The following is a 26,167-nucleotide window of genomic DNA, read 5'->3' on the forward strand; positions in this document are numbered from 1 at the left end:
ATTACGAGTATTAAACCACATTTATATTTGTTTCGTCTTAATTTTTTAGTTCATTTCTTACAAATGAAAGGCCTTGTCCCCACAGAGATATGTTTACGGAACTGAACTTTCGCGCGAAGTTCCGTGAACTTTTGCTAGTAGTGTTGACAGGGCTCACGCAAAAAATGTGTCCAACACGAGTGAACGCGTCTTATGCACCCTTCTCCCTCCGGCACGTTCACTTGATGGTTTTCATTGATGTTTCAAAATGAATGAGAAGGAGGGCGGCAGTAGGTAAATCCGGCCATGACAGAAATACGTCCAATTAATCCTCATGCAATGGCTGTAATGTATTAGAGTATAATCATGCTAAGTAGCTATGTACACGCTTCATATGGACTTACTTTCACAAAAAAAAAAAAAAAAAAAAAAAAAAAAAAAAAAAAAAAAGAAAGAAGAAAAAGAGGAGAGCAACAAGTTTTAAAAGATGGAACTTTGGAGGAAAATCGAACTACCAAAATGAATTTATTTGGGAAGCTCGAATTAATTAAAAGAAGTTATTTAATGTGACTTTTTGACGTATTTATGCTAAAAGGAACTATGTTATGTTGCACATAAACCCTAAGCACACAGTTCCTTCTGGCATATACACTCACGTTAAAATATAGAAACGACGTTTTGAAACTCTGTTGGCTGTTGCGCCCGGAGGCAACAATTCGTGTTCAGTTGTTGTCCGTGTTGCATAAACAAGAGATAAAGGCGTTTTAACTTTCTTTGCCCGCGCAGCAAATACATGCCGTTACAGAGAATTGAGAAAGCACAAAGCAAAGTGGCAAGCGAATAAATGTATATCTTGTGTCACCGCAAGCAAATCGAGGATGGAGCTTCAAAAAAGTTTATTTCGAAAGCGGTGTTTCAACATTTCAACACTTTCATTATTACGGTAAGGTTAAAGTGACCTGTTTCAGACTTTAGCGGTTCAGCTACGGCAGTTCTGGCAGGTTGTTAATGAAATGTTGGGAAACGAGGGCATCTGACAAGTGGCTATGGAGGACTGCACACGGACAATTTGACAGATTTTACGATTTTTGGAATACGTATTTCAATTTTTCCCGCTTCCCGGTCCAAGAAACCTCCGCCAATCGCGTCCTTTCCCGCTTCCCGGTCCAAGAGACCTCCGCCAATCGCGTCCTTTCCCGCGCTCAACGCTGATTTGCCGTTGCACCAAACGAGCGGCGCGCGGCGGGAAATCTACGTCGGCGGTGAAAATTAATGCAGCATTTTCCCGTACTTTTGGATGGGAGTTGTGTGATCTCTCCTAAAATTAATCGTTCCTATAGTTTTGGTAGACGCAACTTCGTATTCCGTGAACCTTGCGAAAATACGAGAAATGTAGTGTAAGGCTTTCCACGACTGGGAATTGTTCACTTCGGACTTCGGACCAAATCCTTGAATCGCACATTTCTTTCGAACCCAATCCACAAGTCCGCTGAGCTACCGGTGTCTGAACCAAATCCAAGATTTCTCAGCCCACCTCCGGAGGAAGACGTTGATAGGCGTAAAAGGTTACACTAAGAACATCAAAGAATAAACTATTTAGCGAAAAAAAAAAAAGCGTACAGTTTAGTTAATTTAGCATTTTTCTGGAGAAATCAATTGATATTTAGAGGGGTTCTTTGCGGAAAAATATTGCAATAGGCCACCAGAACAACTTAACAGAAGTCAACCGGAAATCTCTGTCCGCTGCGTCCGCCATCTTAAGCAAAGGCACACTGAAAAAAAAGGATTGCTAATTCACCGATTTAGGGTGGAGCAAAATTTGCTTCACTTCGTAAAGCTTTCTTATCCGTGTACGGTGTTGAATCAAGTAAACGACTAGCACGAATTGCTACACCGATTTGCTACATCTGCGCGCCTTCATGCAGTTATTAATCTTGCATCGGGTGGCTTGGAAGTGTAACTGCATTTTTTGGTATTGGTACTTTGCGAACAGTAAAAATAGCTCAATAGTTAAGCTGAAATAGCGGAATTTACGGTAAAATAGCGAAATTTACGGAAGAATGACTAAAAAGGTAACAGGACGTAGCTTTTCAGAGAGCAAAATCACCTACACGCGTGTGTGTAAGTTAGCTGAAATTTGTGTGGCGATTTTACCTGCATGGTTTGCACGTTCGTTTTTTAGCTACACCATGCCATGAAATACCCGCGTGCAAGGCAAATTCAGCAATATTTTTTTTTCAGTGCAGGCTGGATCGGAGCAAAATGCATATTAGCGCCTGCCTGCAAGGGTACAGGAATACTTCACGTATTGTGCCGGCATGGGCTAAATTTTTAGGGTCAAAATCGAAAGTTCTTCGCGATCGAGAAGAAACCAAGCTAGCCTGCTCGGAAATGACCCGCTGAGTCCGATTTTTTGGTCGAAAAAGCTCCTCGAGTTCGTTGGACCGCGCTATTGGCAAAAACACACTTTCAGAAAAACACTCGTTTTCGATGGTTTCTCGGCGGAGGGAGCCTTGTCACGCGTCGGGACCATGCGCAATCGATTCTGCGCATCGGACTACGTAGGATGCGACTGCGAAAATCTGGCAATTTTTTCCCCAGTCCAGAATTGAAAAAAATCGACAGGGGACACAGCGCGGTCTCTGGTCGGCGCAAAACGCGTATTGGCGCCTACATGACTGCAGGAATACTTCACGCATCGCGCCTATATCTCGTAGACCGCGTTGATAAATCTGAATGTTGCAGTTTCAATTCTTCCGGGCCACTTCGTCATTTGTAAGGACGCGAAGATACCACTGACACTTCTAAAAAGTTTATTTTATGGTCTTCAGGGGAGGAAGGGGGGGGGGGGGCATCATCACTTCAAAGGCTCCAAGAACTCCCTGGGTATTCCTGTATATACTAAATTCTAAGTTTTAGGGGTCCTGTTAGGTCCCGGAGATACAAATTTTAAAATTTTGAGGTCCTAAAGAGATTAAAAAGAATTCAACGATATTAAAATTTAAAAGAAAAATAAAAAAAAATATAGGGTAGAAAGTAATCATCTGGGGGAGGGGGCGTCGCATGGGCCCCTTTGGGACTCTACAGCAGATTCTTAGAGAATGATCGCCCTCTAGCCTCCTTAGCAAGTCTGCCCCCGCCTGTTGATGCATATTTTGAATACAGTGCAATTGAATCTAGTTGGTTCTGGAAGAACCAACTTGCTTTAATTGTAGTATGATCAGTAAGTGTATAAAAAATGTAAGTCATATGTTTGCAAAGTTGAGATTTTATCGACTTCAAGTAAAGTAATACATGAATTGATAGGTAAAATTGTTGGAAATTTTACACAAAATTAAGGAATGACGAATAAGTGGAAAGAAGAAGGCTTTGTGTAACATAATACAACTTTATTTACTCAGCAAGAATAAATAATAACATAAATGCATATACAATATGGTACACAAGGTTCAATAAATAATGTTTTTCACAATGATAAATGAAATTAATGAGATAAAAAAAAAGAAAAAAAAGAAAAAAAAAGAAAATAAATGGATAGCTAAAAACCAAATGAATTATAGGTACAGATTCAAAGATATAGTGCAAAAAACAGGATCTTGGAATAACAGTGAATCATTTTCTCTTAATGAGACAGAGAGAGGGGGGGGGGGGAGGATGAAGCATTTAACAAATAAATTGATGTATTTCAAGTTGAACTTGTACAGTTTACTTCTTAGAGCGTTTTCAGTTGTAAGAACCTGTTGTACACAGAAAGAAAAAAAAAAATTCTTTGAAATTTAAAAAAAAAAACCAAGAGATTTTCTGAGATTTTTAAAATCTTTTTGGATTAAAAATTCTTGATACAGCTAAAGTTTATGGAAAGAACAGTTTCTTGGAGTGGTAGAACGAACCTGGATACGCAATGTAGTTACTTTGCATGATTCATAATAAAAAAACTGTAGTGAAAAACAGGAAAAAATAAGTGAATGGTTTTGAGGAAAACAAAATTGAGCAGTCAAAATCACAATTAAAAATAAATAAACACCTACTACAAACTAAAAATGTCACCCCTGACACCATGCCACAGACCAGCTGGTAAAAATTGGAAAAAAAATAATGGTAACAGAAACCCTGGAAATATGAATTGACTAGTTCTCAGCAAAAAGTAAAAAGACAGGGATAAGCAACAGGAAGACTGCATTTCTGAACATGTGTACCGTTCCTCCTTTGTTTTCTGTGTTTTCTCTTATAGAGCTTATCCCAGGAAAATTATTAGATCTATTGTCAACAAGACTCAGTATGTCAACCATAGTCAACAAGAAAGAAAAATTTGGATGTACATAAAATCAATAGAAATAGAGTTTCTTCCACCATTTGATATAATTTTTAAAACCAATACTGTGACTAAATTTTTTCAACTTGATTCTTATTATTGATATACGGTTTTTAGAGACTCAAATAAGCTGAAAATGGAGTTTTCCGGGAAATTATTTTGACCAGGAAAATATGATATAACTAAAAGAAACTAATTTCAAAAAATAATTTGATTGACAGCAATATAATGGAATTCATTATTGTAGCCATATCAATAAATGAATAAATGGATTGCATCTTGCAATAAGGAGCCACCATTTCTGGCTTTCCCATAAAAGCACATACCTGCATCGGAACACGAATGACATGTATCTTGTTTCTGAAATGGGCCAGAAATAGTAGTTGCTTATTGCAAAATGTAATCCAAATAGGGTAGGTTAACTTCAGAATGAGATAACTTGACTGAAACTTAAACTTACATACTTAGAACGAGGAAAGAAAATGCAGGCGAGGGGAGGGGAAAATTTTACAGCTTCATGATATTTACAAAATTAAATGAGGATCATTGAATAACATTGCATGACTAAATGCATACTAAAACTCGGACAAATGGAGCAAAATTGACACTACTGCACAAAAGGAACTACAATGATAACACTTATTAAAAACTGATCTTTGCACAAAAATAAAAGTAATCTGCTATAGTAAAATATGTATGAAAATAAAATTTATTTATAAAAAGAAATAATCTCCTTCTACCTTGAAAACTTACTAGGAATTTTGTTGCAGAGATTACTTTACTACATTAGCTTCTGAACAAACCTAGTGCAGAAAGCAGTATCAAAGAAGAAAGAAGGAGAGACAAAACTGTAATATGCACTTGCGCATTTATGTATTTGATAGGTAAAAGCTCTCGCCTTATTTGCGACGACAAAAAATAAGCATGGATGGCTAAATTTAAAAACCAAATTGTTTATACAGTGATGCCATGATTATCTGACGATTTGAGGTGAGGGCCGTATTGGATATCGAAAATGTCGGAAAATCAAAACCACCAAAAAAAGAATGAAAAAAAATGTCATTTCAGGTAAAACAAAACAGCACAAACCTGGCTACATTTTTATTGTGTTTCATAGTCCTTTGTTTGGGGGAAAAACATAAAACCACATATGAGGACTTATCTGTAACAATAGCGGATGTGAAAAATTACCTTTTCAAAACACGCTTAAAAAACTGTTTGGTTCACACAAAAATGTCATATGTTTGTCTCTGGCATAATGTACAGATCTCGAAGATCACATCTCCAGTATTTTCTTAAAACTTTCATGATGCCAAAACAGTTCTTTGAATGTGTTTCGTAAAGGTAATTTTTCTCATCCACTATTGTTACAGATATATGTTCATGTCTTGCCCAGAAAATTAGTTTTCTATGTGTCAGCTAACTTGTTTTCAACCAAGTACTTAGTTTTGACTACATCTGATAATTGAGGCATCACTGTACTTTGTTAGTGAGTCACTCAGTTCTAAAAAGGTATGCGTCAATCTACAAAATGCAAAAAATGTAAAGCTTTAAATTCTTTTTAAAGGATATCTTGTCTATCAAAAACGTTACCGATTAGAAAGTCATTGATGATAGAACTTGAAAAGAACCATAAATAACGATGCAAGTAACCTAGTCAACTTGCGTCAGCAAGACTTCAATGATACAGCCAATCTTAATGCCTGCATTTTGGTGGGTACATTTTTTGTCCAATTCGTTTTCCTGATAGACTGTTCATTAGAATTCTCATTCATTTCATCAAAATGCAAGAAAAAAAAGTAAAATACTTATTAACTAGGAATTTTGAAGTTCAATAACTAACTATATATGTACCTAAAATTCTCAACCAGAAAAATACAGAAATCACTTGCATGGAAAACACAAACAATTAATCTACTGGTACCTCCTGACTCCCCGAGCTTTTCAAAAATTTTTTACTAAGTACATTTGAAATACAGTTTTTCACTGCAGAGAAAAGTTCCTCCAAAAGAACATTGCGTACTTACTTAGTGAATTGAAAGACCGAAAATTTCAAAAAAATACATGGCTTTAACTTGGTATAGAAGTAATGCAAGTAAGAATTGATTCTATTGACAAGCATTTCAATATTTCCAAAGTAGCATCTCTAAATCAGGTCATCCTGATTGAAGAAATTGTCAAAAAGCACAAAATTATAAATACAGTTAACTTTCTCTGAGTCAAACGCTCTTTAAGTGGAATTTTCTCCAAAGTCAAACTTTTTTAAGTCCTGTCGAATTTCCATTAGAACAGAGAACCCTTTAAGTGAAATTGCTCTCTAAGTGGGACTGACAATCTGGTCCCTCTGCAGTTTGACTTAGAGGAAGTTAACGCACTTTAATCAAAAAATTTAAAATTAGTTAACTTTAACAATGATTCCAGTAGTTGAAAAGAAACTTTTTCATCTACTTGAGGCCCCTATATCTTTTTTGTAAACAACATATTGATGGCCAAAGTGCAAAATTATGTACCTCCGTAGCGGTGTTTCAAAATTTCTGTACCAGTTTTACTTTTTCAAAAAGAGACAAGTCGACTTTATGGCTTGAACTTTATACAGAATATTTTACTAACAGAGAAGAAAAATCAAGGAGGTTCTCATGAAATTACATTCACTAGTTTTCTAAAGAAAAAATGAAATATGACAAGAGATCTGCAATATCCTAAGTGGAGATACGTGGTTTTGCACTTCGGCCATCAATATTTCACAACTTTTTTGTAGCAATTACTAGGATAACACTTCAATAATTCATTCAAAATTGCTTCGCAACTTTGATAGCCCAAATTGATCATTTTACTAATTCAACTTTTAGGTCGATGAAATAATAAGTGCCTCCTTGATGTTTAACTAGGTTAGCAGATTATTTGTCAAAATTAAACAAACCAACACTGTGCGCTAAAAATTAGGATTTGACAGCTGGGCTGAAAGATTGCCAAACATTCAGTAAATCCAATGCCTTTGCATATTTAAATATGGCGTCAATAACATATCATTAGTTGCATGGTATAAAGACTCATAAGTGTCACTTTGCCTTGAAAAGTCTTCAGCAAATTTGTTCTTCCCAAAGAAATCAAGGCACAAAGTCATGTGAAAACTTTTACAAGTTTTCTTGGCTTTTTTTCAAAGGTGTTTTGAACATTTTTGAACAAAACAATATTGATACACCCTCTACATATACCTTTGGTGAGGAAAAAAATAAAATTAGTCTTTATTATGAGGACTTTCTGATGTTTAACTGTGACTTAAAACGGGCAATCATTGGAAAAGGGTAACAAAAACCATCATTTCTGACTTGCAAAATAATTTAAGTAACTCTAAAAATTGTTTTTCTTGCTTTTTTAATAAGTACCTACTTTTCCTCTTTTTCAGCAGTCGTTAATTAAAATAAAGAGAAAGAAAAAAAAGAAGAAAAAATAACCCACAGGTCACAGGAACAATCGTACAAGAACAACATTTAGATTAACATGTCAGTGAGTCATACAGTTTTGAGGCTTGAGCCCGAATTTCTTCATTGCTGTGTTTATGTGACAGTATGAATGCTTTGTCACGGATCTTTTCTTGAGTATTCACCCCGAAAATTGCAGCATACCTATGAACAAAATTAAAGAATTTTAGATCGAGCAAAACTTCTGAAAAAGAAGAGGATGGTAAAATGAAAACAGACAATTATTTCATTGCCATGGCTTGAAATTTTCACAGAACCATTTAACATCCTTCCATTATTAGTAATTTTTTTCATTGTGGAACATTGCTTGTTTTTTTTTTTTTTTTTTTTCTTTTTTTTCTTTTCTTTATGTATGAGTGGAGTATGTTAAAAAGTATGGTTCCACTTTTTACGCTTGACATTGTTTAAAGGTAAGTAAAATACATTAATATGCGAACTACCATCTTTTTACCAAAATTGAAAAAGAGACATTTGCCTTCTCTAGAAAAATTATCTGAGCCTAGATCATCGTCTCCTTTTTGCATGGAGTACAATAGAGTCGCAATGTTCTGGAGCGCCGATGAAGTCACTTTTTTAAGGCTGTTTTGTCCAGTACTCCTGAGACTATGATGTGGCAACTGGCAATGCTGTATGCACAGGGTCCCAGCTCCGGTCTTCGCTCAGAAAATACAGGTATAAAATTTATTCCATCAATACCTGGAGTGTCGTACATTTTTTAATTTCTTATGACTTTGGTGAACACAATTTGCCGAAATTCGCAAAAATAGTGATTGAATTAAATGAATAAATCCCAAAAACCAATTGCAGCCTGCGATTCTCCTGTAAGCCGCCGTGTTAAAAAATGCCTGACGGTTCCCAGATGGTTCCCACTTTCCGGCGAACAAGGGGCTCGGAATGGCCGTTCATGGATTGACTTCAATGGTGTTTCAATACATTGCGACTCTATTGTACTCTATGGCTTTTGTTGAAAACCCCATGACATCTGAAATACTTACGCTGGCTGAAAATTGTGTTGTTACATTTATTCAAGGAAACATTAGTGATGGATGCAATGCATTAATCCCTATCGCCACCTAGACATAAATTATTATACTACTATATTACAGTGGACAGATTGTGCGGCGCTGAGTGATGATTTTCTACTACTCAATAAAAAATACTTTTACAGGAATAATAGTGTATCGAATAAGTAGTGCTTACATTGTTTCTGGTGATGCAGCTTTTTCTTCTGGCGGTAAGTCCAGAGTTGGATCTAGATGATAAGTACGGGCTGTTCGCACAAGATTTACCAACAGATTGACGACACGCAGAAGAATATCATCTTCAGTTTTTCCATCCAGTAGATATATCAGCCGTTTTGGAGCCTATTACATTACAATAAATTATTACTCATGGAAAAGCTGACAAAGTTCTTAAATAATAAAGTAAATTATTAATTGGGTGATGTATAAAATTTTGGTGAGAAGAGGTATTGGAGTAAAAGCAAGCTTAACAGAGGTTCACCAAGTTCCCAAAGGCTGAACATTTATCCTGATCCGGTGGTTTCTACTTTGCAAAATTGTGTATTTACCTCACTTTTTAAAAAAATATGAAAATTACCTCACAGTCATTTCCCCTCACCTTTGCCACGATTAAACCACCTTAATTTCTTCTCCACTGGTTTCGTCTACAATTGAAGATAGTTTTGTCTACTTTAGTGTTTTTGTTACCTTCTATGATGATGGTACCGGGACATTATTCAAGAACATTATCAATGAGTCGGTTGTGCTGGTCATAGAATTGTGTTTTGATGCTTGATTCTTGTAGATTTTCTACAGATAATCGGATCTGTCTAAACAGCAACTTTCTATGTTCATTATGAAATGGGATATCATGCTTTGATAAAGTCAGTTAATGACGTCATCCACCGCAGTAATGATACCCTTGGTTTCTTCCACCTTGTTTCCATCCGAGTTACACAGTGAGTAACCAATACAAATGTGTGTCTCGCTGATTGATGAGAGCAAGGTAGAAGAAACCATGTCACCACCGCGGTGCATGACGTAATGAACCAAATTTTGCAAAGCGCTGTATATTTGGTTACTATTGAATGTAGAAAGTTGCTGTTTGGGCAGATCTTATTATTTTTAGCTAATCTAAAAGAATCAAGCATCAAAACGTGATTCTGCTACCAGTGCAACTTGCCCATTGTGAATGTTGGAGTAGGATCAAATCAAATTTGACCTCCAGTTGAAATGAAATGGAAAAAAAAGAAGAAAAAAAATTGTTTCAAAGAAATAAAAAATACCTGAGCAGCAAGGAGACTAGGAATCATTTCTTCATTACAAGACAGATTGATGAGAAGCTTCAGGGCTTGGACCTTGACTTTAGGACTAGCTGTGTCCAATAAATTGTACAAATTATGAAGGATGGGTTGGAATTCTTCATGCCATTCATTCAAAACGGCAACGTTGCTGAGAGTGAGCAGGGCACAATGTGTCAATTCCTCATTAGATTGCTTCTTATAGACAAAGGAGAGCAGGATCGGAATAGCATCCTGAAATGTTAAAAGCAAGTTGAATGAGATAAAGAAAAAAGAAAAACTTATACTGTCTGATAAGGCACTGAAATATATGCCTGAAAACCCCTTGTATGAGATGAGAAACATATCATTAAATTGGAAAACCAGGATGTCTAGCAATTTAAAAGAAGAAAAAAAAACCCTAACATTTCCCTGATTTTCCTGACAAAAACGGTCAAAAACCAGGAACAAATTTAAAAGTCCCTCCGAGACAAAAAAAATAATTCCCTAATATTTCTCTGAAAAAAGGGAAAATATTCCTAATTTTTAGATTAGATGTAAGTAAGAATTTTTTCATGTTTTAAGAATATAATATAATGTAATGACAAAGGGCAAAATATATGGTGCCTACACTATTTTTCGAAAAATTCTTCTCTTTCGATTTCCCTGACAATCCACTAACACGAAAAATTGCTTGCAAAATAAATTTCCTTGACATGCCAAATTTTTGCAAATTTCCTGATGTTTTCCCTGATTTCCCTGACATTTCCTCGTCTTCTGGGTCGCTAGACAGCCTAAAAACTAAATACGATCTATCTCCATTTTACAGATAATTCTCAATAATCATCTTAGAGGAAGAAGAAAAAACTTATCCCAAAAATCGGACTTTTTTAAAGGTTTTAATTCCATATTTTTCTCAGGGATCCCCTGTTTAGTTCTACATATTTTCATGGGGTCATGGGTGTTTTCCCGTTTTTCCCCGTTTTCACAGGGGCTTCTCCACTTCCTGTGTCACCTTCCAAATGTTAAATAAAATGCTGAAAAATAAGAAATTAAGGGAAGAAAGCAACTTGCTAACCTTCATCTCTCGTTGATTATCTGCATTGAGTGCTAGATTGCCTAAAGCTTTTAAGGCTGCTAGTCTTACTGAAATATTCCGATGTGTTAGAAAACTGGTTAAACTAGACAAACATCCTACTTCTCGGAAAATGTTCTGTAACAGAGAAAAAAGATAATGAGTATTTATATAAACATAAAAATTTAAGGATAGTCTATGGCCTTTCTATTAATCTTGACGATTTAGAGTAATCAAGCGACTGACAAGAATTCAACGTTATGGTCACACCTCACAAAATAACTTTTTTTTGTTGTAAAAAACCTCTTGCACAAAAGTAAAAATTATTTTGACCAGGAATTTTAACCTCCGTAATGTACTCAAGAATTGCGACTAAGGCGACTATGTACGCCAGGAAAACGGGAGCGCATTTAAGCGGGAGAGCTAAAACACTGTATGAAGACCGAAAGTTGTAATGAAAGATGGGAGATACAATGTGAGTCACACTAAGAGGGAAGGGTAAGAAGAATTAAAATGGAAAAAAAGGGGGTGGTCAAATTTCGGGCATCTTCACAATTGTCGTATGTCATTAATCATGTGCGTAGATACACATGCTTTTTGTCATCAATTTTCTTAAAAACGGTGCAGTTCATGGAAAAAAGTCATTTTATATAAAATTTTTGGAATTATATTTTAAGTTGAACTAAGCAAAAAACGGACATGATGGTCTTTTTTTTATACTTAAAATTTTGGGTTTTGTTAGAATATCAACGCCATATTGTACCTACTTACATCACAAGGTAAGCAAATCTTCAACATGCGACCACCTGCTTTATTTTACCTAAACATTTATTCTTAGATGCAGCAATAAAATGTTGGCATTTCATCTACGACACTTTACCGGAAGAGTGTGGATTGGGGATTGAATTAAGAGTCAAGGTACAGTGAATATTACACATACAAACCTGATTTGCAGCAAATGTACTTAAATTAGAAATAGTAGTGATAACTTTTTCAACAACACTATCTTTAGTACTATGAAGGAGATAAACCAGCGTTTTTGCTTCATTTACATCGATAGTCCTGAAAAATAAAGAAAATATTAATACTAAGACGTACACCTCATACATTCTGGAAAAATAATTATTATTAAGTACATATGGGTAAATTGAAGATGCCAGAGTTTCTAATTAAAAGGCTAATAGAAGAAGGCAAACAGGGCATGATCTTCTCCATCAGGTACTTTCTTTTACCTGCTTTTCAAGAATACCTAGCTGGTGTGTTGAGATTTTCATCTAAGTAAATGATGGTGGTGTTGGTTCTTTTCAAGGCAGAGAGCAAATTCTTCTTGACCGTAAACTTGAGACCAAACTGCGCAAGAGCCCAAAAAATTGTGGAGGCTGAGGGTGGTTTTTTTAATATTCCTTCACCTTTTTTCCAATTCAAGAGCTTTCTGACTTTTAACACTCTTAGAATAATACTACTTTGACACACATCCAAAAATAATCAAAAAATTTAACAAGATTTTGATAAGCATATTGTGTTGACCTTCTAGAGAAAACCCAGGACGTTACAGAAAATTGCAGAGGCCTTGAACAATCTGCAACCCTCATGCATGCCATGAATACTGAAGCATTCCACCTTTTATTAGATAGATTGTTCTGAAGTGTGCACTTAATGGCCAATCAAGAACTACATGGCAAGCCTGAAGAGTAATTTTTCTTAGTAAACTTGCACATTATGTAAAGTTATGTACATTTTCTAACATTCTTTTTATTTTGTTGATTTATGCTAAATTTAAATGTGCGAGTCCCTTTCAGAGGTCAATAATTGAGCACTAAAAATTTTAACAGTGTAGATTTTTTATGAAAAATCTTGCGATGGAATGGTTTACTACCTCTGAATCAAACTGAGAAGCATAGGCAGCAGAGTAGACATATTGAGCCTCCATAGGTAGGTACATACTTAAAAGCTTTAGTGAAAAATCTGAGAATCCATAGAGCAACAAAAACCAGCTGCTCAAAGAAATATTGATTCATTACTTCAAATAATTTTTTTTGCTCTTTACAACCCGAAAATCAGGCGACACTAAGCTGCGAAGAATACACATTCGAGCTGTAGGTTTTCAAATTGTCACAGATCAAGACTGAGTGGAATTTGTTTCTGCGGATATTCACATGAGTTCCCAGAAAAAGGTCAACTTAACTAAAATTCAAACCAAGGACTTACTGACCTACAGTCAGACGTCCTGAGTACTCCTATTGTGCTAAGAAAGACTGTACGAAAATTCGAGCGTAGCCAAATTTCCCTAGACAAAGCATGTATTTTTTAGGGAAAGTCATGCATATTTTTCCTTGCAGTTTTTGGATATTTTAGTTTTAATTGCGAACAAAATTGAAGAAAAATATTCACAATTTTTTCAGTAAATTCATTTTGTATTGAAGAAAATACGGCAAAGTCTCAAGGTTCATACATACAGCATTTTTCCTGAATAGGGCAAACTAAGACAACCAAGCAGGCTAACCTTACACTATGGCTTACCTATTACTGTGTTCTAGTTGGTCTAAAACAGATCCCACATCAGCACCTTCTTGCAATACTTTGTCGGCAGTTTTCTTCAGCTTTTCAAGGGTTTTGGGACTCGGGGCCCGGGGAGGTGGGAGCGGAGATTTTTGGCGGATTGATTTCCTTACCCACCGCCGTTTCAATGATGATCCAACGCCAGTGTCAATATCAATTAGAGTTAGATTTTCTGTTGATTGACTCCCTAAGAGATGACGAACATCTACTGGACTAAGAATTCTGGGCGAGCTCCAAGGTGAGGCCTGCAATAATCAATAAAAGCAAAATTAGAAGAGAGTTTTTGAATAAAAACTTAGCAATTATGCCATTAAATCAGAGATCAACGTGTAATTCTTTCAATGAAAAAAGCTACTAGGTACCTGGTCAGGGAACTAAGGTAGTCATCAACATCAGACATTTTCAAATGAGCCAATTTGATTATTTCCCTGAGTTTAGTTTTTTTCACTTCAATTTCTCTCTTTATTTCCTCCTTTCTTTTTTACACCTTTCTTTTGTTCTTCTTCTTTACTCTGTCTCATTTTTTTCCTTTGGAATTCCTATCCGGTAAAACTTTTTGAATCAAAGCGCTCCCCTACACTCAAAATACAACCTCAGCCGAGGATGGCAATTCCAGAGATGGACCTTTCCGCACCATTAGCATTCTATTATTGATCTCTTTTACTCTATTTTTCTTCCAATCTTCTAAATCTTGTATTCATGTTTAATGCTGCTACCTTCCAAATTTTTTTTTTTTTTTTTTTTTTTTTTTTTTTTTTAACAAACCTTGTGATGTAACTGTGTACAGAGGTGCTAATGGCTATAGTTGTGAAAACACCGCTTTAAATGGACAAATATTACTACTACTGTTTTCTCTCTTTAAATTCATCTTTCTTTACTTTTCATTTTCTTTTTTTTTTTGGTCTCCCTCTCTTTTATCTTTTGAGATATTTTTTTGTGTTAAATCTAGTCTGATTTATTCTATTATGTAAAACTGGACCAACCACACAAGCAAATGCTCATGACTGGCCCCAAGTGAATTATTATGCTTGGTCGAATGTACATTTCAAAAATAAAATTATCTATCTATCTAGACTTCTTCGCTACTAGTATGTAGCTCACAAAATTGAGGAGAAATTTAATGCATCTGTTCAAAGAGATAGGAATCTTGCAGACAGACTTACCGTCAAACTTCGTGCACTATGAACGCTGTGAGACTTGTGAGGCGACTGGTTTGTCTGTATTGCTAGTACTGTATCTGTAAACATTTTGGCTCTTAAATTCAATTCTCTGATTCTTTCCTGAACAGTGAATGGTCTGAGTGCAATCTTCTTTGATCCTGAGAGGTCCAGGTCCCCTAGCAAAACATCAGTCTGTGTGGTCTGAGATAATCTCCTGAAGTACAATCGATGTTCTTGCCGATAACCTGTGCAAAGAATAAAGAAGATTATGTGACTATAAACCTTACAATAATAAAAATAGACCGGAAAAGGCAGGGACAAGACTGAAAAAACACACAACAATTATTACTAATCAAGAGACGTTTCGACCGGTCTCCTGGTCATTATCAACCGTCCAAAATGAATTGAAAAATCTAAAAAAACAAAAGCTAAAAACAATGTTACCGGTCCCTGGTCATGATGGCTAGAAGACCCATAGCGACTGGAAGGGTCTATTTTTATTATATGTTCTCAGGTTGCTAAAGTGTACATTTATCTATGCACCATACAATACAAGTTTCTAGCTCTAAATGTGATATCAATGGTGAAAGTTGAAATATGACATTAAGGATGAGCCATGTTGCAGATTTTTTTACCCTTTCCAATGTCTCAGATGAAAACTAAGTGATGGCATTGCTTAGTGGAATTCTTCCCTTGTGAAAAACCTCTGAAAAGTAGTTATGACAAAGGGTTTTTTGGACCTCCTAGCAGGGGTGCACATTTCACTGTGCTTCCACAATGGACCACTAGACAAGGTACGAATTTAAGCAATCTGATACATGTTTCTTAACCAGAATTTCACGTAGAACACGATTAGCGCAATGGATATTACTGAAACTAACTCCTAACGAAGATATCAACGTTTTTATTTCACATTGGGTACGAGGAATTTGAACTGCCCGCTCACAAGAAACTCAAAGCTCTACGTGAGTCAAATCGCGCACTACAACGGTTTCGGCAATCTTCTCTGTCGAGCAGTGTTCATTTCCCACCATGTGTTGTTCAAACAATAGGCAATTTCCTATAGCTGAGCCAAAGCGTCAAGATTGCGGTTGCCAGATTTTTTATACCGCAGAGACTGTCATCATGATCACGTTTAGCGCGCGATGTGAATCACGTAGAGTATTGAGTTTTCATGAGCGGGTGGTTTGAATTCACGCGTCAAGAATCATTAAATATCTTCGTAAGGAGTTGATTTTGGTAATTTTCGCTGTGCGTATTGTGCTTTACGTGAAATTTTGGTTAAGAAACATGTATCAGAATGCTGAAATCCGTACCTTGTCTAGTGGCCCATTTCGCGCGATAAGCTTTTCCTCTTCCACAAAAAATTTTCAAAAAATTTCCACAATTTCGTGACTCCTTCCACAAAAAGCTATGACCTTTTTTTTGTTTCGGTGAAAAATCTGAGATTCAAAATGAAGAGCGAGAAAAGAAACGAAAGAAAGAAAGAAAGAAAAAAAATTTCCACAAAATTTGGGACGCTTCCACATTTTCAGGCGATACTTTATCGCGTGATCGCGCTTCCGAAAATCGAGAAGGCCTTCCACAATTCCACGCGATAATTTATCGCGTGATCTAGTATATTGTGCACCCCTGCTAAATACACTCTCTTACGCGTGCAGGAATGGATATTGGAACTCATTCACGGCAGGCGCAGTGATACGACTATTGGACCACAGGTGTAAGCATGTTGCTGCCAGCCGGATTGAAGGCGCGCCACACTCCAGCATTTACTCGGGTCCCGTCCCGTGCGATCTCCCTGGCTGGCGCGCCGCTAAAATCGCCGCAAAGGGAGGACTGCACGTCATTATCCTTGACTCTCTGTCCCGTTTTTACCACAATTATGGTGAAAGTGTATCCCTGAATTGTAACCATTCAGAATCTCGGGTCGGGTTTATTAAATTCATTTTTTTAAAATGAGGTATGAAACGAGCGAAAATATTGCGTCAAAATTTCCGGCGACTGCAGAAAATCCGCGGAAATTCTTTAGAAAAACTGTATTTGCCTTTCGTAACAATAATGATTAAAAATAAGATATTAGTTGAGGTCTGCAACGTTGCAGTCGGAGCTAAATACCAGGGGTGCACATTTCACTGTGCTTCCACAATTTTGCGCGATAAGCTTTTCCTCTTCCACAAAAAATTTTCAAAAAATTTCCACAATTTCGTGACTCCTTCCACAAAAAGCTATGACCTTTTTTTTGTTTCGGTGAAAAATCTGAGATTCAAAGTGAAGAGCGAGAAAAGAAACAAGAGAAAGAAAGAAAGAAAAAAAATTTCCACAAAATTTGGGACGCTTCCACATTTTCAGGCGATACTTTATCGCGTGATCGCGCTTCCGAAAATCGGGAAGGCCTTCCACAATTTCACGCGATAATTTATCGTGTGCTCTTGTATATTGTGCACCCCTGCCTACTAGTTCAGCCGACTTCGGAGCAAAACAAGGTAAAGGTGTCTTCAGATAAGTAGGCATTTGTTTATATTCCACTTGCAAGCAACCGCAAGCAATTAGGGATCAAGGATTGACTATACTTGCAATCAGGCTGTAGTCAATCCTCGAGCACTTTGGGATGATTGAACTGCTGTCGCTTGCAAATATAATGTAAACTAATTCCAACTGATGACACCTCTAATATTATGTTACACCAGAGTGCTAAGATTGTAAATTTGCTCACAGGAAATGGGATATTTAAGAGCATGAAACGGTCCCTGTCACCACCAGTGCACGAGTTTTGAAACATTATTCGATGGAGGCAGTGCTGCTGACACTCCTCGGAAAACCTCTTTTCTCATGTATATCCTATTTACAAAGAAATGCAAAGATACGTGCAAATTGAGGATCTAAAATGAAAGGTAGTACAATCACACTTATCACCGAGAAAGAGGGGTGAAATGATAACTTACCGCCTTCGCCCTCGCGCTGACCTAATTTTCGACAGAATGCAGTTCTCACCACCGAGTATCCTACATAAGCGAACCCAGCAAAGACGGCCGAGCAGAGGGCAACCTTATTAGCAGTCTTATCATTACCAACGGAGTTCGCCATTTTTTACTTCTTTAAAGTAGCAGATGCATGAGAAATGGACACTCCAAGACCTTGAGGGTGAGTCTGAAGACTAGAGCTCCTGCTGATGACACAGAGGGCAACAATCCGATCACACCAATTTATGGGCATACACTCGTGCTAATATTAATGGAAACACCTTTCTTCGATAAAATATTACGTGAGAATAAGGATACACGACATAATTGCGAAGGTACGGTGTGAAATTTAAAGAATCTTGATTAAAATTACATTCACGATTGCGAACCTCCACGATGTAAATAAACAGGAAGGAGGAAGGACGAAGGAAGGAAGCACGGTGAGGGTGAGATTGTGCCGAAATGACGTCAAGGACAATGACGTCAGGACAGTCTCGACCTCTAATTGGTCAATTTAGGAGGTAATCAAAACATAAACAATAACATAACCTTAGTTTGTATTTTATTTCGCCGCCTTGCCAATATCTAGCGAAATTTTGCATTCGTACCATTTATGCTATCATATTTTTTCGTGCTTGTGGTCTCATACAGTAGTGAATTAGAAAATTCATCATGTCATTAAAGGAAGTTTATCTGACGGGTGATGTTTTTCTCAACTGTCTTCAACTTGCTTTCTCCAATGAGAAGCAAGAAGTTATGGGACTTCTCATCGGCGAGGTAATATTTTCTCCCTACTTTTTGTCGAATTGATCAAAAACCTGTCAATATCTTGCTCAGCTGTACTTTTAGACTCCAGGCCATGAAGCATTCATCACTAGCATCTTGAGGTTTCAGCGAGGCATTGCGGCAGTGAAACTACCAGACCACGTACCTGTGTCGGTTTGCAACATTGCAGACTTTCCGTAATACTTACTTTATTTTTTATATGGAACACTACTCACTGTCACTTTTTGTAAACTTCCTTGATATTTCCTCTCTAATCAAAGAAAACTCTGTGTAAATTTTAAGGAATGATATTGATTTATTCTCCTTTAAAAATAAAATGGGGGCGGAGATTCTGAAGTATAGCGAACAAGGTACGTGTTCTGGTAGCTTCACCAATGGTTGGCTTGCAGTGCACCAGTGTCCTTTATTGTAACCTCATTTCAATCTTCCTAAGTATTGTTGAAGTAAACTGACATTAATTTGACTCATCAATTTCTCATTGATCCATTGCACTTTAATATTGAACCAATATCAGTTGATATTCTGTTGTTTTCTTGCAGTTGAAGCCAACGGATACCGATGACAAATCAGTAAATGCCCTAATAACTCATCTATTCATTCCTCAAAGAGCTGATAGGAAACGTGATCGTGTTGAGACATCACCAGAGCAGTTAATAGAGGCATCAGTGGAGGCCGAGGCACTATCCAAGAAACTGCAGAAACCTGTGACTGTCTGCGGTTGGTTCCACTCTCACCCTCATATCACTGTTTTTCCATCACACGTCGGTTAGTACTTCAGAATTATAACTTCAAATTCAAATATTCCTAGTGCTATGGAGGTATGAAATTGATCTAGGGTGAGTTGATAAGGAAACGCTGAAATGCTTTCCTTAGTTAGTCCACCTCGTTTAAGCCAAATTTTTTTAAAATGTGGTCCATCTTTGGGGCGGTTTATGAAATATGTAACGCAAGTATTCTTTTTAAGTATACTGGCATCCTCAGAGGTGTTGCAGTTGGTTATAAATGCTATCAAAGGATCAATTATAAATTGCATTCCGATGGTGAAATTACCAGACCATGTATCTCGATTTGCGACATTGCAAACTTCCTGTCATTCTATTTTTTCTAAATGGAAAACTACCCAATGTCAATTCTTGAAAACCTCCGTGCTTTGTCTTCTCTATGCAAAGATACTCTGTGAAAACCTCAAGGAATGATATTAATTTGTTCTATTTTAAACAAGTCAAATAGGGTCGGATGTCAGTACCATGAAGTTTCAAAGGAAGATGGATTTTGGTCAGCAGCTCCATTTAGTTTTCTTGGATACTCATAAGGCCTATTATATTGTTCCTCTTGTGAAACTTTGGGAAGTCCTAGAAGAGACTGGTTTTAGTAAAGGACTTACTGGGGCAGTCAAAAAATTTTACGTGCATACATGTTTGTAAACACCGCAAAAAGCTACGGGGTCTGATAGTTTTACCATCAGTTTCATACCTCCAAGCTCCCGTCCGGAGATAGGCATTAAAATGTTTTCTCATCAATAAATTATTTTATTGATGAGATTCTTATATATTTTCATACATTATTATGTTTTCTTTCTTTGTGTTAATTTATTTTTTCAATTTTTCCTCTGTTACAGATGTGAAAACACAGGCTGCTTATCAAATGATGGAAAAAGGCTTCGTTGGCATCATATGTTCAATTTTCAACACTGATCAACATCATGTAAGTTCCAAGAAACATTTTCTCGCGTCTAATCTTTAGAATATTTGTAACGCGCATATGTAGTATATTACTGTTGCAATCTTTTCAAACCTTAAATGATACAACATGTATCAAATCTCCCACAGCCTCATGGAAAAATGTGTGAGGGCCTGGGGGGCTATTTGCATATTTTGATATGCTTGTCAAAAAGTTTACAAATGCCTCATGTATATTTTTGCAAATCACTGTAGCTTTTAATATCCAGTATCAAAGGTAAAGGGGCTGCATTATTTTACTCCTTTTTGAGAGCGTTGAAACTAGGGTCAAAATATGAAGGCGGTTGGCAGTTTAGCCATCAGACAAAGTGGTCGAATAAATAGGACTTTACAATGTGCATTTTGGATGTTTAATCTAGAATAGCAAATTCAGCAAGAAGAAAGGCAAGAAAATATGTACCTATCAAGTGAAAATGATATTTCCTTCCCAACTTAAAATCATGAATTTTTCTAACTATAGCTGATTTTGAAATATTTTATTGCACCTCATAGAGCAATCCTTTCTTTTTTGGTGAATGTTGGCACTTTAAGTATAAATACAAATAATTGATCATTGATTAAGTTTGTCAAGTGAATAAAATTATTATTTTCATACATTTTGTATTTTTATAATGGTAGTAATTCCTGTTTCTTTTTCTCCGCAGAAAAATAGAGTCAAACTTACCTGTTTCCAGTCCAATTATAATAATTTAAAAGGTGACTACGAATCCGTTGATATTCCATTCCACATCTTACCTGTTCCTTCAATTTCCAGTCATTCCTTTGAGGTAAGATACTTATTTAATCCTAAATTCAACACTTTGAATCAATTTCGGTGGTTCCTAATACTACTTCAAAATTATTTCCGAATTATTGCCCGGTAATAGTATAAATGATCTAAAGCTCAGATAAAACGATCAGTCATGATGGAGACTCGCTAGGTCTGAGTGTAGATGAATTTTTATTTGACAGTTGAACTGGCGCAGTGCACTGAAGGGGAGGATTTGGTTGAGGACTCACTTTAATGTAGGACAAATACCAAGGGAAGCACAGTAAAATTATGAGATCTACTGAATATTTTATCATGAACAATTTGACAAAATGAAATCTTTATGTGGCAAGTACTTATTCCCTTCCTTACAATTTACTATCTGCCAATTTAAAAAAAAAAGTTTGTAAATTAATCCTGACTTAGCTTCTCAGTCACTTTTAAGGAAGCAACAGAATTTTCTGTGCATCAATTTTCATTAAATCTTAAACTACCTCAAAACTTTTAAATTGTTCAAGTACTTTCTTTTCTCTGAAATCAGTTTTTTCCATACTTAATGGACTATCAGACAGGGTTTGAATTAAAGTATTATGATGCCTTATTCTCATTGCGCAAATTGTGTTATGAGTTCGTAAAATTTTGTGGAGGAAATATGCATGAGGATATTTACATTTGTATTATGTACAGTGGCTGTTCAGTTATTGTCTGTTACATTACTTGATTTAGCTGAAAAGTTTTCACTGTTTAACCCCCACGTAAAATATCCTCATTATATGTCAACTTAGCTACCGAGCTATTACTCTTGTGCATTTCGTACTTTTTTTTTTGTCAGCATTTTGTGTCTCTCGACATTACATTATTTGCTTTTAAATAATGTCTTAAGAAATAGAAAGAAAGAGAGGGATTCTTTCATTTTTTTAAAGTGCTTTCTTTTACTAAAATCTAATTAGCATTACGATTTTTTTTTAATTTCAGACTATGATAAATATGCAAAAAACTTTGAACCTAGAAGAAATCAATGATTTCTCACTTTGTATGGCTCAGCTAGACAACAAGGATTTTCTCACTAGATTTCAGAATCATACTGGTTTGTTTCCATATTTTACTCAGCTAATTGACTCCTCATAAAAGTAGTACTCTTCGTCTTTTTTAAAAAAATTTCATCTTATTTAAGATGAAAATGCCAGAAGGACAGTAATAAAAGAAAGAATTTTGACAAAATGACTAATTATATAAATAGGGCCGCAACAGTCATGCAGTACTGGGAAGTGTTGGGGAATTTCAATAGTCAGGGAAAACGATGAAAGTGTCAGAGAATTCTCGGTAAGTCACGTTAATTTGCTTTATAAAATGATTTCAACTTTTGAAACAACAAAGTTTGCCTGAAAACTATTGCAAATTATGTCTTTCTAACCATCTGGCATATCAATGGCGTAAGTCCGCAATCGCATAACTTGTTTGCAGTGTCTGAAAATCTCCGCCTCTTTGTTATTTTTTTAAAGGAAAACAAATTGACATCATTCCTTGAAGTTTTTGCCGAATTTTCTTCGCCCAGAGAAGAAAATTCACGGTGGTTTTAAAGAATTGCAGCAGAGAAGTTTTCCGTTTAAAAAATAAAGTACGACAGGAAGTCTGCGACGTCGCAAACTGAGTTATGTAATTGCTGACTTACACCGTCGATATATTCAATTGTCAAGGGATTTACCAAAATGTGTCAGGGTGATCAGGGAAATGTTAGAGAATTTCATTTTCTGAAAAATTAGTATATTGGTGATGATTAGTGGACTTAAGCATTTGAAACCAAAATAAGTTCCACTGAGACCTAAGTTCTAAATTATCATAATGATTAATTATGGAATTGGTCTGTATTTTGAAGCTTTCTGAAAATTTCACTTTGCTAGTGAAGGGCAAAACTATACTGCACAATTTTTTAAGTAAATTATAAAGTTTAAAAGCTTCAGGCATTGTTGAATAATTGCATTCAAAGAAAAAGTATGAAACATGTGTTAAACCTTTATTAAGTTCCCTGGCCATTTAATGAAGGAGAACTGCTGTCTGTTGTCCCTTCATTATTTGTTTTTAATGATGGCTTATCTTTTTTCTCTATCTTTCAGCTTTAGCCCATGCATTCAGTCGAATAGCTGAAGTTTTCAGTCAACCCCTGTTTGCAGCCTTATCTCTTAGATTAGAACACAATCAGAATACAATTGCAAGGTTGAAAGAACAGATAGAAATGGCAGAGGTATGACAGTTGTTTTTCTTCTCAACAGTTAAGGTAGCCTATGGACACCTCAGTACTTTTGGAGGTTACGTTTTATCAGGTCATGGAGCTCTTAGGCCTTGAAAGGGCAGCTAACGTATCAGCAAAAATTATTCAGAATTTCATATTACTACAATTATTACTACCTGCAATTTCTAAAAATATTAAAGTATGTATGTATTAGACTTTGTTTTTCACCTAAATCCCCACTTTTGCAGAAGGACACTTTTTTATTTTTTAGTTTTATAAAGCGTACATAAAGCCACCAAAAGGGGCTACTGTAAGAGTCAGAAATAATTACACAAGGAAGAAAATCACAGGCGTTTCTATGGCTAGCAAGATTTGAAAAGTTCAAACATAGTGGAAGAAGATTATTATTTTTTTTCTTTATTTTCTTTTCTTTATTTAATTTCTTTTTCAGTTGTTTTTTTGTCAAAGAATTGGCTGCCTTTCTGGGCCTTGAGAGCCCCATGTTTTGATATGTTCATATTCTCCAGGTACTCTGTTCCTCACGATTGGTAACTTTAGTGCCTGTTTACCTTCTTTTTTTGGAGAGGGGGAGGCTGATCCTCAAGCTTTTAATTCTAAACTCACGCCCTCAAGCAGGGACGGATTAAAAAAAGAAAAAAAAGGAAAAAAACCCTTGAAAATAATTAAGCTCATGCCAAATGAAAAGTTAGTAAAACTGTTTGTTTCCTCACATTAGTTTTTTGACTCCTCTCCCTATGCAAACCTGGTCGGTGGTGACTGAGAAAAACTGCCCACAGACGCGGGAAACTTGAAAAAGCGTGCTACAAACTATGCAGATTGTGCACAAAAGAATGGATTTCAGACTTTTTTGATATGTCCGAAGTGATTTTTGTGCAATTTTCCCTGTTGAGAGTATATTTATTTGGCTGTGTCTCTAGCGTGCAACAAACCAAATGCAAATAAATTAACCAAAAGTTTTAAACTGGAAAATTTTCTGGTTTTTAACATAATAATATTCCTGATATATTTATGAATTTTTTAGTGGCTCCATTAACGTTCAGATTCGGTGAATAACCATGAGAATGAAACCAAGCTGCTAAATACGTAGTCAGTTTATAGTCAATTAAGCTTTCATGAGTACTTATCGCTTCTTTGTATATCTATTAATATCACATTTCTTTCTTTTCTCTGTTGCAGAAGCAAAACAGAAAAAGTCTGAAAAGGAGCAAGTAATTGCAATTCAACACATCTGACAAATTTGCGCCATCATTCCTATCGTACACTCCCAGAATGTGCTTTTTTATGCAGCACCTCAGTACTTACATGGATATTTTTGTTCTATTTTTAGCTCTTCCTTTCCATGTCAATGAAAGAACATAACGTTTCCAAGGAGTCTTTCTGAAATTTTGAATCAAGGGTTTTCTTTTGTTTTTTTAGATATTATTAGCTCCTTTTGAATCACTAAGTACTACTCTGACTAAGGTTCTTGAGGTTTCCAAAAAACATTAGACCCCCTTTTTCATTTGAGGGAGTGTCCCCCAAAATCCAAAGAAACGTTTTAACAGAACATTCTACCTCTGTTTTGTTCCCAAGATAATCAGGCTGGCTCAGGGCTCCTGAACTAGACTGAACGTACATATTTAATTATTTTCTAATTTGTAATTTTTTTTCTTGTTTCGTACCTGCAACTGCAGTATGTTATTCGTTGCCATCTTACTCCCTTGTCTGTGATTTTGCTTATGAGGCTTTTGATTGGTCAAGAGGAGGTATGCGTTTTGATCAATTAGACAATTTTTCATAAGGTAGGTATGTCTTTAGTTTGCAAGGCTGCCAAGATTTTTCATCTTACTCTATCCTGTTCTACATAATTTTACTAAGACTTTGTCCTCAAACACTCTAATTAAGTTTATTCAGTATTCTACAAAAGTACCTTAAATGTGAGTGTACTTGGTTCGCTACAAAATAAATGCAGAATCCAATTATATAGTGTCCAAGCCAAATAAGTTCTCACAATTTCAGACGGTGACAATAGATCTACCGTCTTGATTCTTGCATTTATTTTGATGCTAAACTGACGTTATGCGATCTTCTGTCACAGTCTAAATGTCCGTAAACTTATTTGTTGGGATTCTAAAAAATGCAATGCTTGCATGTTCTTTTATGAACAAAATTTCAACTCTCAAAAAAACCTTAAATTAGTAGCCTACCCTTTATTGTATATTCTTCTTTCCCACATCGTTGGCAGCGTATGTGATTGGTCTATCTATTACTATTTTTTCCTTTTCTCAGAAATGCCTTTGAAAACATTTTATTTGACAAAGTGAACTTATAGTTTCTTGTTAAGACTTTCATTAATATTTTTATTATTTTATATTTTATGTTAAAACTTCATAATTGTGTCATCACAATTTACTATGAAAATAAACGAACTGTTCCTTTTCACCAATTAGTACTAACTTTTTCCAATTCTCTGTATCTGCCTGTTTACACACATGTAAGGTTTTTTTTTTTTTTTTTTTTTTATTCAAGCTCGTTTTTCATTTTTTCATTTTCCCACATTTCTTGTGGCATGCTTAGCCGTAGACTGCATTAATTGTTATTCTCTTGTCAAATCTGTGCTGCCTGCAATATAAAAAGAGAAAATTTTAATTGTTATTTCTAACACCAATTTTCGTCTTTGAAAACTGAGGGCACTATTGGAGTCATCATTTTTACTAGAAATGAGTCATACTCAGAGACTTCTAGAAAGTTATTCTTGCTCATTTTGACCACTCATTAAAATTTAAAAATGTTCCTGTATCAGGGTAAATTTTTACTAATGATGGAAACTTCATATGGAGGTAAGCTTCAGGTGTG

At 35.8% G+C, this 26,167-nt stretch overlaps 2 protein-coding genes across 2 annotated transcripts; one reads left to right on the forward strand and one right to left on the reverse strand.

The window, feature by feature from the left end:
* Nucleotides 1-7,023: 7,023 nt before the first annotated feature.
* Nucleotides 7,024-18,207, reverse strand: LOC109035243 (uncharacterized). Its single transcript, XM_019048815.2, has 8 exons — nucleotides 17,791-18,207; nucleotides 14,852-15,093; nucleotides 13,650-13,933; nucleotides 12,074-12,191; nucleotides 11,133-11,267; nucleotides 10,061-10,309; nucleotides 8,974-9,137; nucleotides 7,024-7,917 (listed from the first exon to the last, which is right to left on the reverse strand). Exons 1-8 carry the CDS (start codon nucleotides 17,930-17,932, stop codon nucleotides 7,788-7,790), a joined length of 1,464 nt encoding a protein of 487 aa, XP_018904360.2. The 5' UTR covers nucleotides 17,933-18,207; the 3' UTR covers nucleotides 7,024-7,787.
* Nucleotides 18,208-18,351: 144 nt separating this feature from the next.
* Nucleotides 18,352-25,753, forward strand: LOC109035251 (lys-63-specific deubiquitinase BRCC36). The gene is made up of 7 exons (XM_019048822.2): nucleotides 18,352-18,585; nucleotides 19,134-19,359; nucleotides 20,213-20,298; nucleotides 20,978-21,100; nucleotides 22,057-22,168; nucleotides 23,196-23,323; nucleotides 24,509-25,753. Exons 1-7 carry the CDS (start codon nucleotides 18,481-18,483, stop codon nucleotides 24,542-24,544), a joined length of 816 nt encoding a protein of 271 aa, XP_018904367.2. The 5' UTR covers nucleotides 18,352-18,480; the 3' UTR covers nucleotides 24,545-25,753.
* The last annotated feature ends 414 nt before the right edge of the window (nucleotides 25,754-26,167 follow it).

Source organism: Bemisia tabaci, chromosome 1, assembly GCF_918797505.1.
Source record: "Bemisia tabaci chromosome 1, PGI_BMITA_v3".
NCBI lineage: Eukaryota > Metazoa > Arthropoda > Insecta > Hemiptera > Aleyrodidae > Bemisia > Bemisia tabaci.

What these genes read in the sequence shown, in the direction of transcription:
- LOC109035243 (XM_019048815.2), bottom strand. Translation starts at nt 17,932, where the DNA reads ATGGCGAACTCCGTTGGTAATGATAAGACTGCTAATAAGGTTGCCCTC. An exon ending in GTACATTTGCTGCAAATCAG is followed by an intron (nt 11,268 to 12,073) that starts GTTTGTATGTGT and finishes TCTCTGTTACAG; the next exon opens with AACATTTTCCGAGAAGTAGG. An exon ending in CTAGTCTCCTTGCTGCTCAG is followed by an intron (nt 9,138 to 10,060) that starts GTATTTTTTATT and finishes GTAATGTAATAG; the next exon opens with GCTCCAAAACGGCTGATATA.
- LOC109035251 (XM_019048822.2), top strand. Translation starts at nt 18,481, where the DNA reads ATGTCATTAAAGGAAGTTTATCTGACGGGTGATGTTTTTCTCAACTGT. An exon ending in TGGGACTTCTCATCGGCGAG is followed by an intron (nt 18,586 to 19,133) that starts GTAATATTTTCT and finishes GTTTTCTTGCAG; the next exon opens with TTGAAGCCAACGGATACCGA. An exon ending in TGTTTTTCCATCACACGTCG is followed by an intron (nt 19,360 to 20,212) that starts GTTAGTACTTCA and finishes CCTCTGTTACAG; the next exon opens with ATGTGAAAACACAGGCTGCT.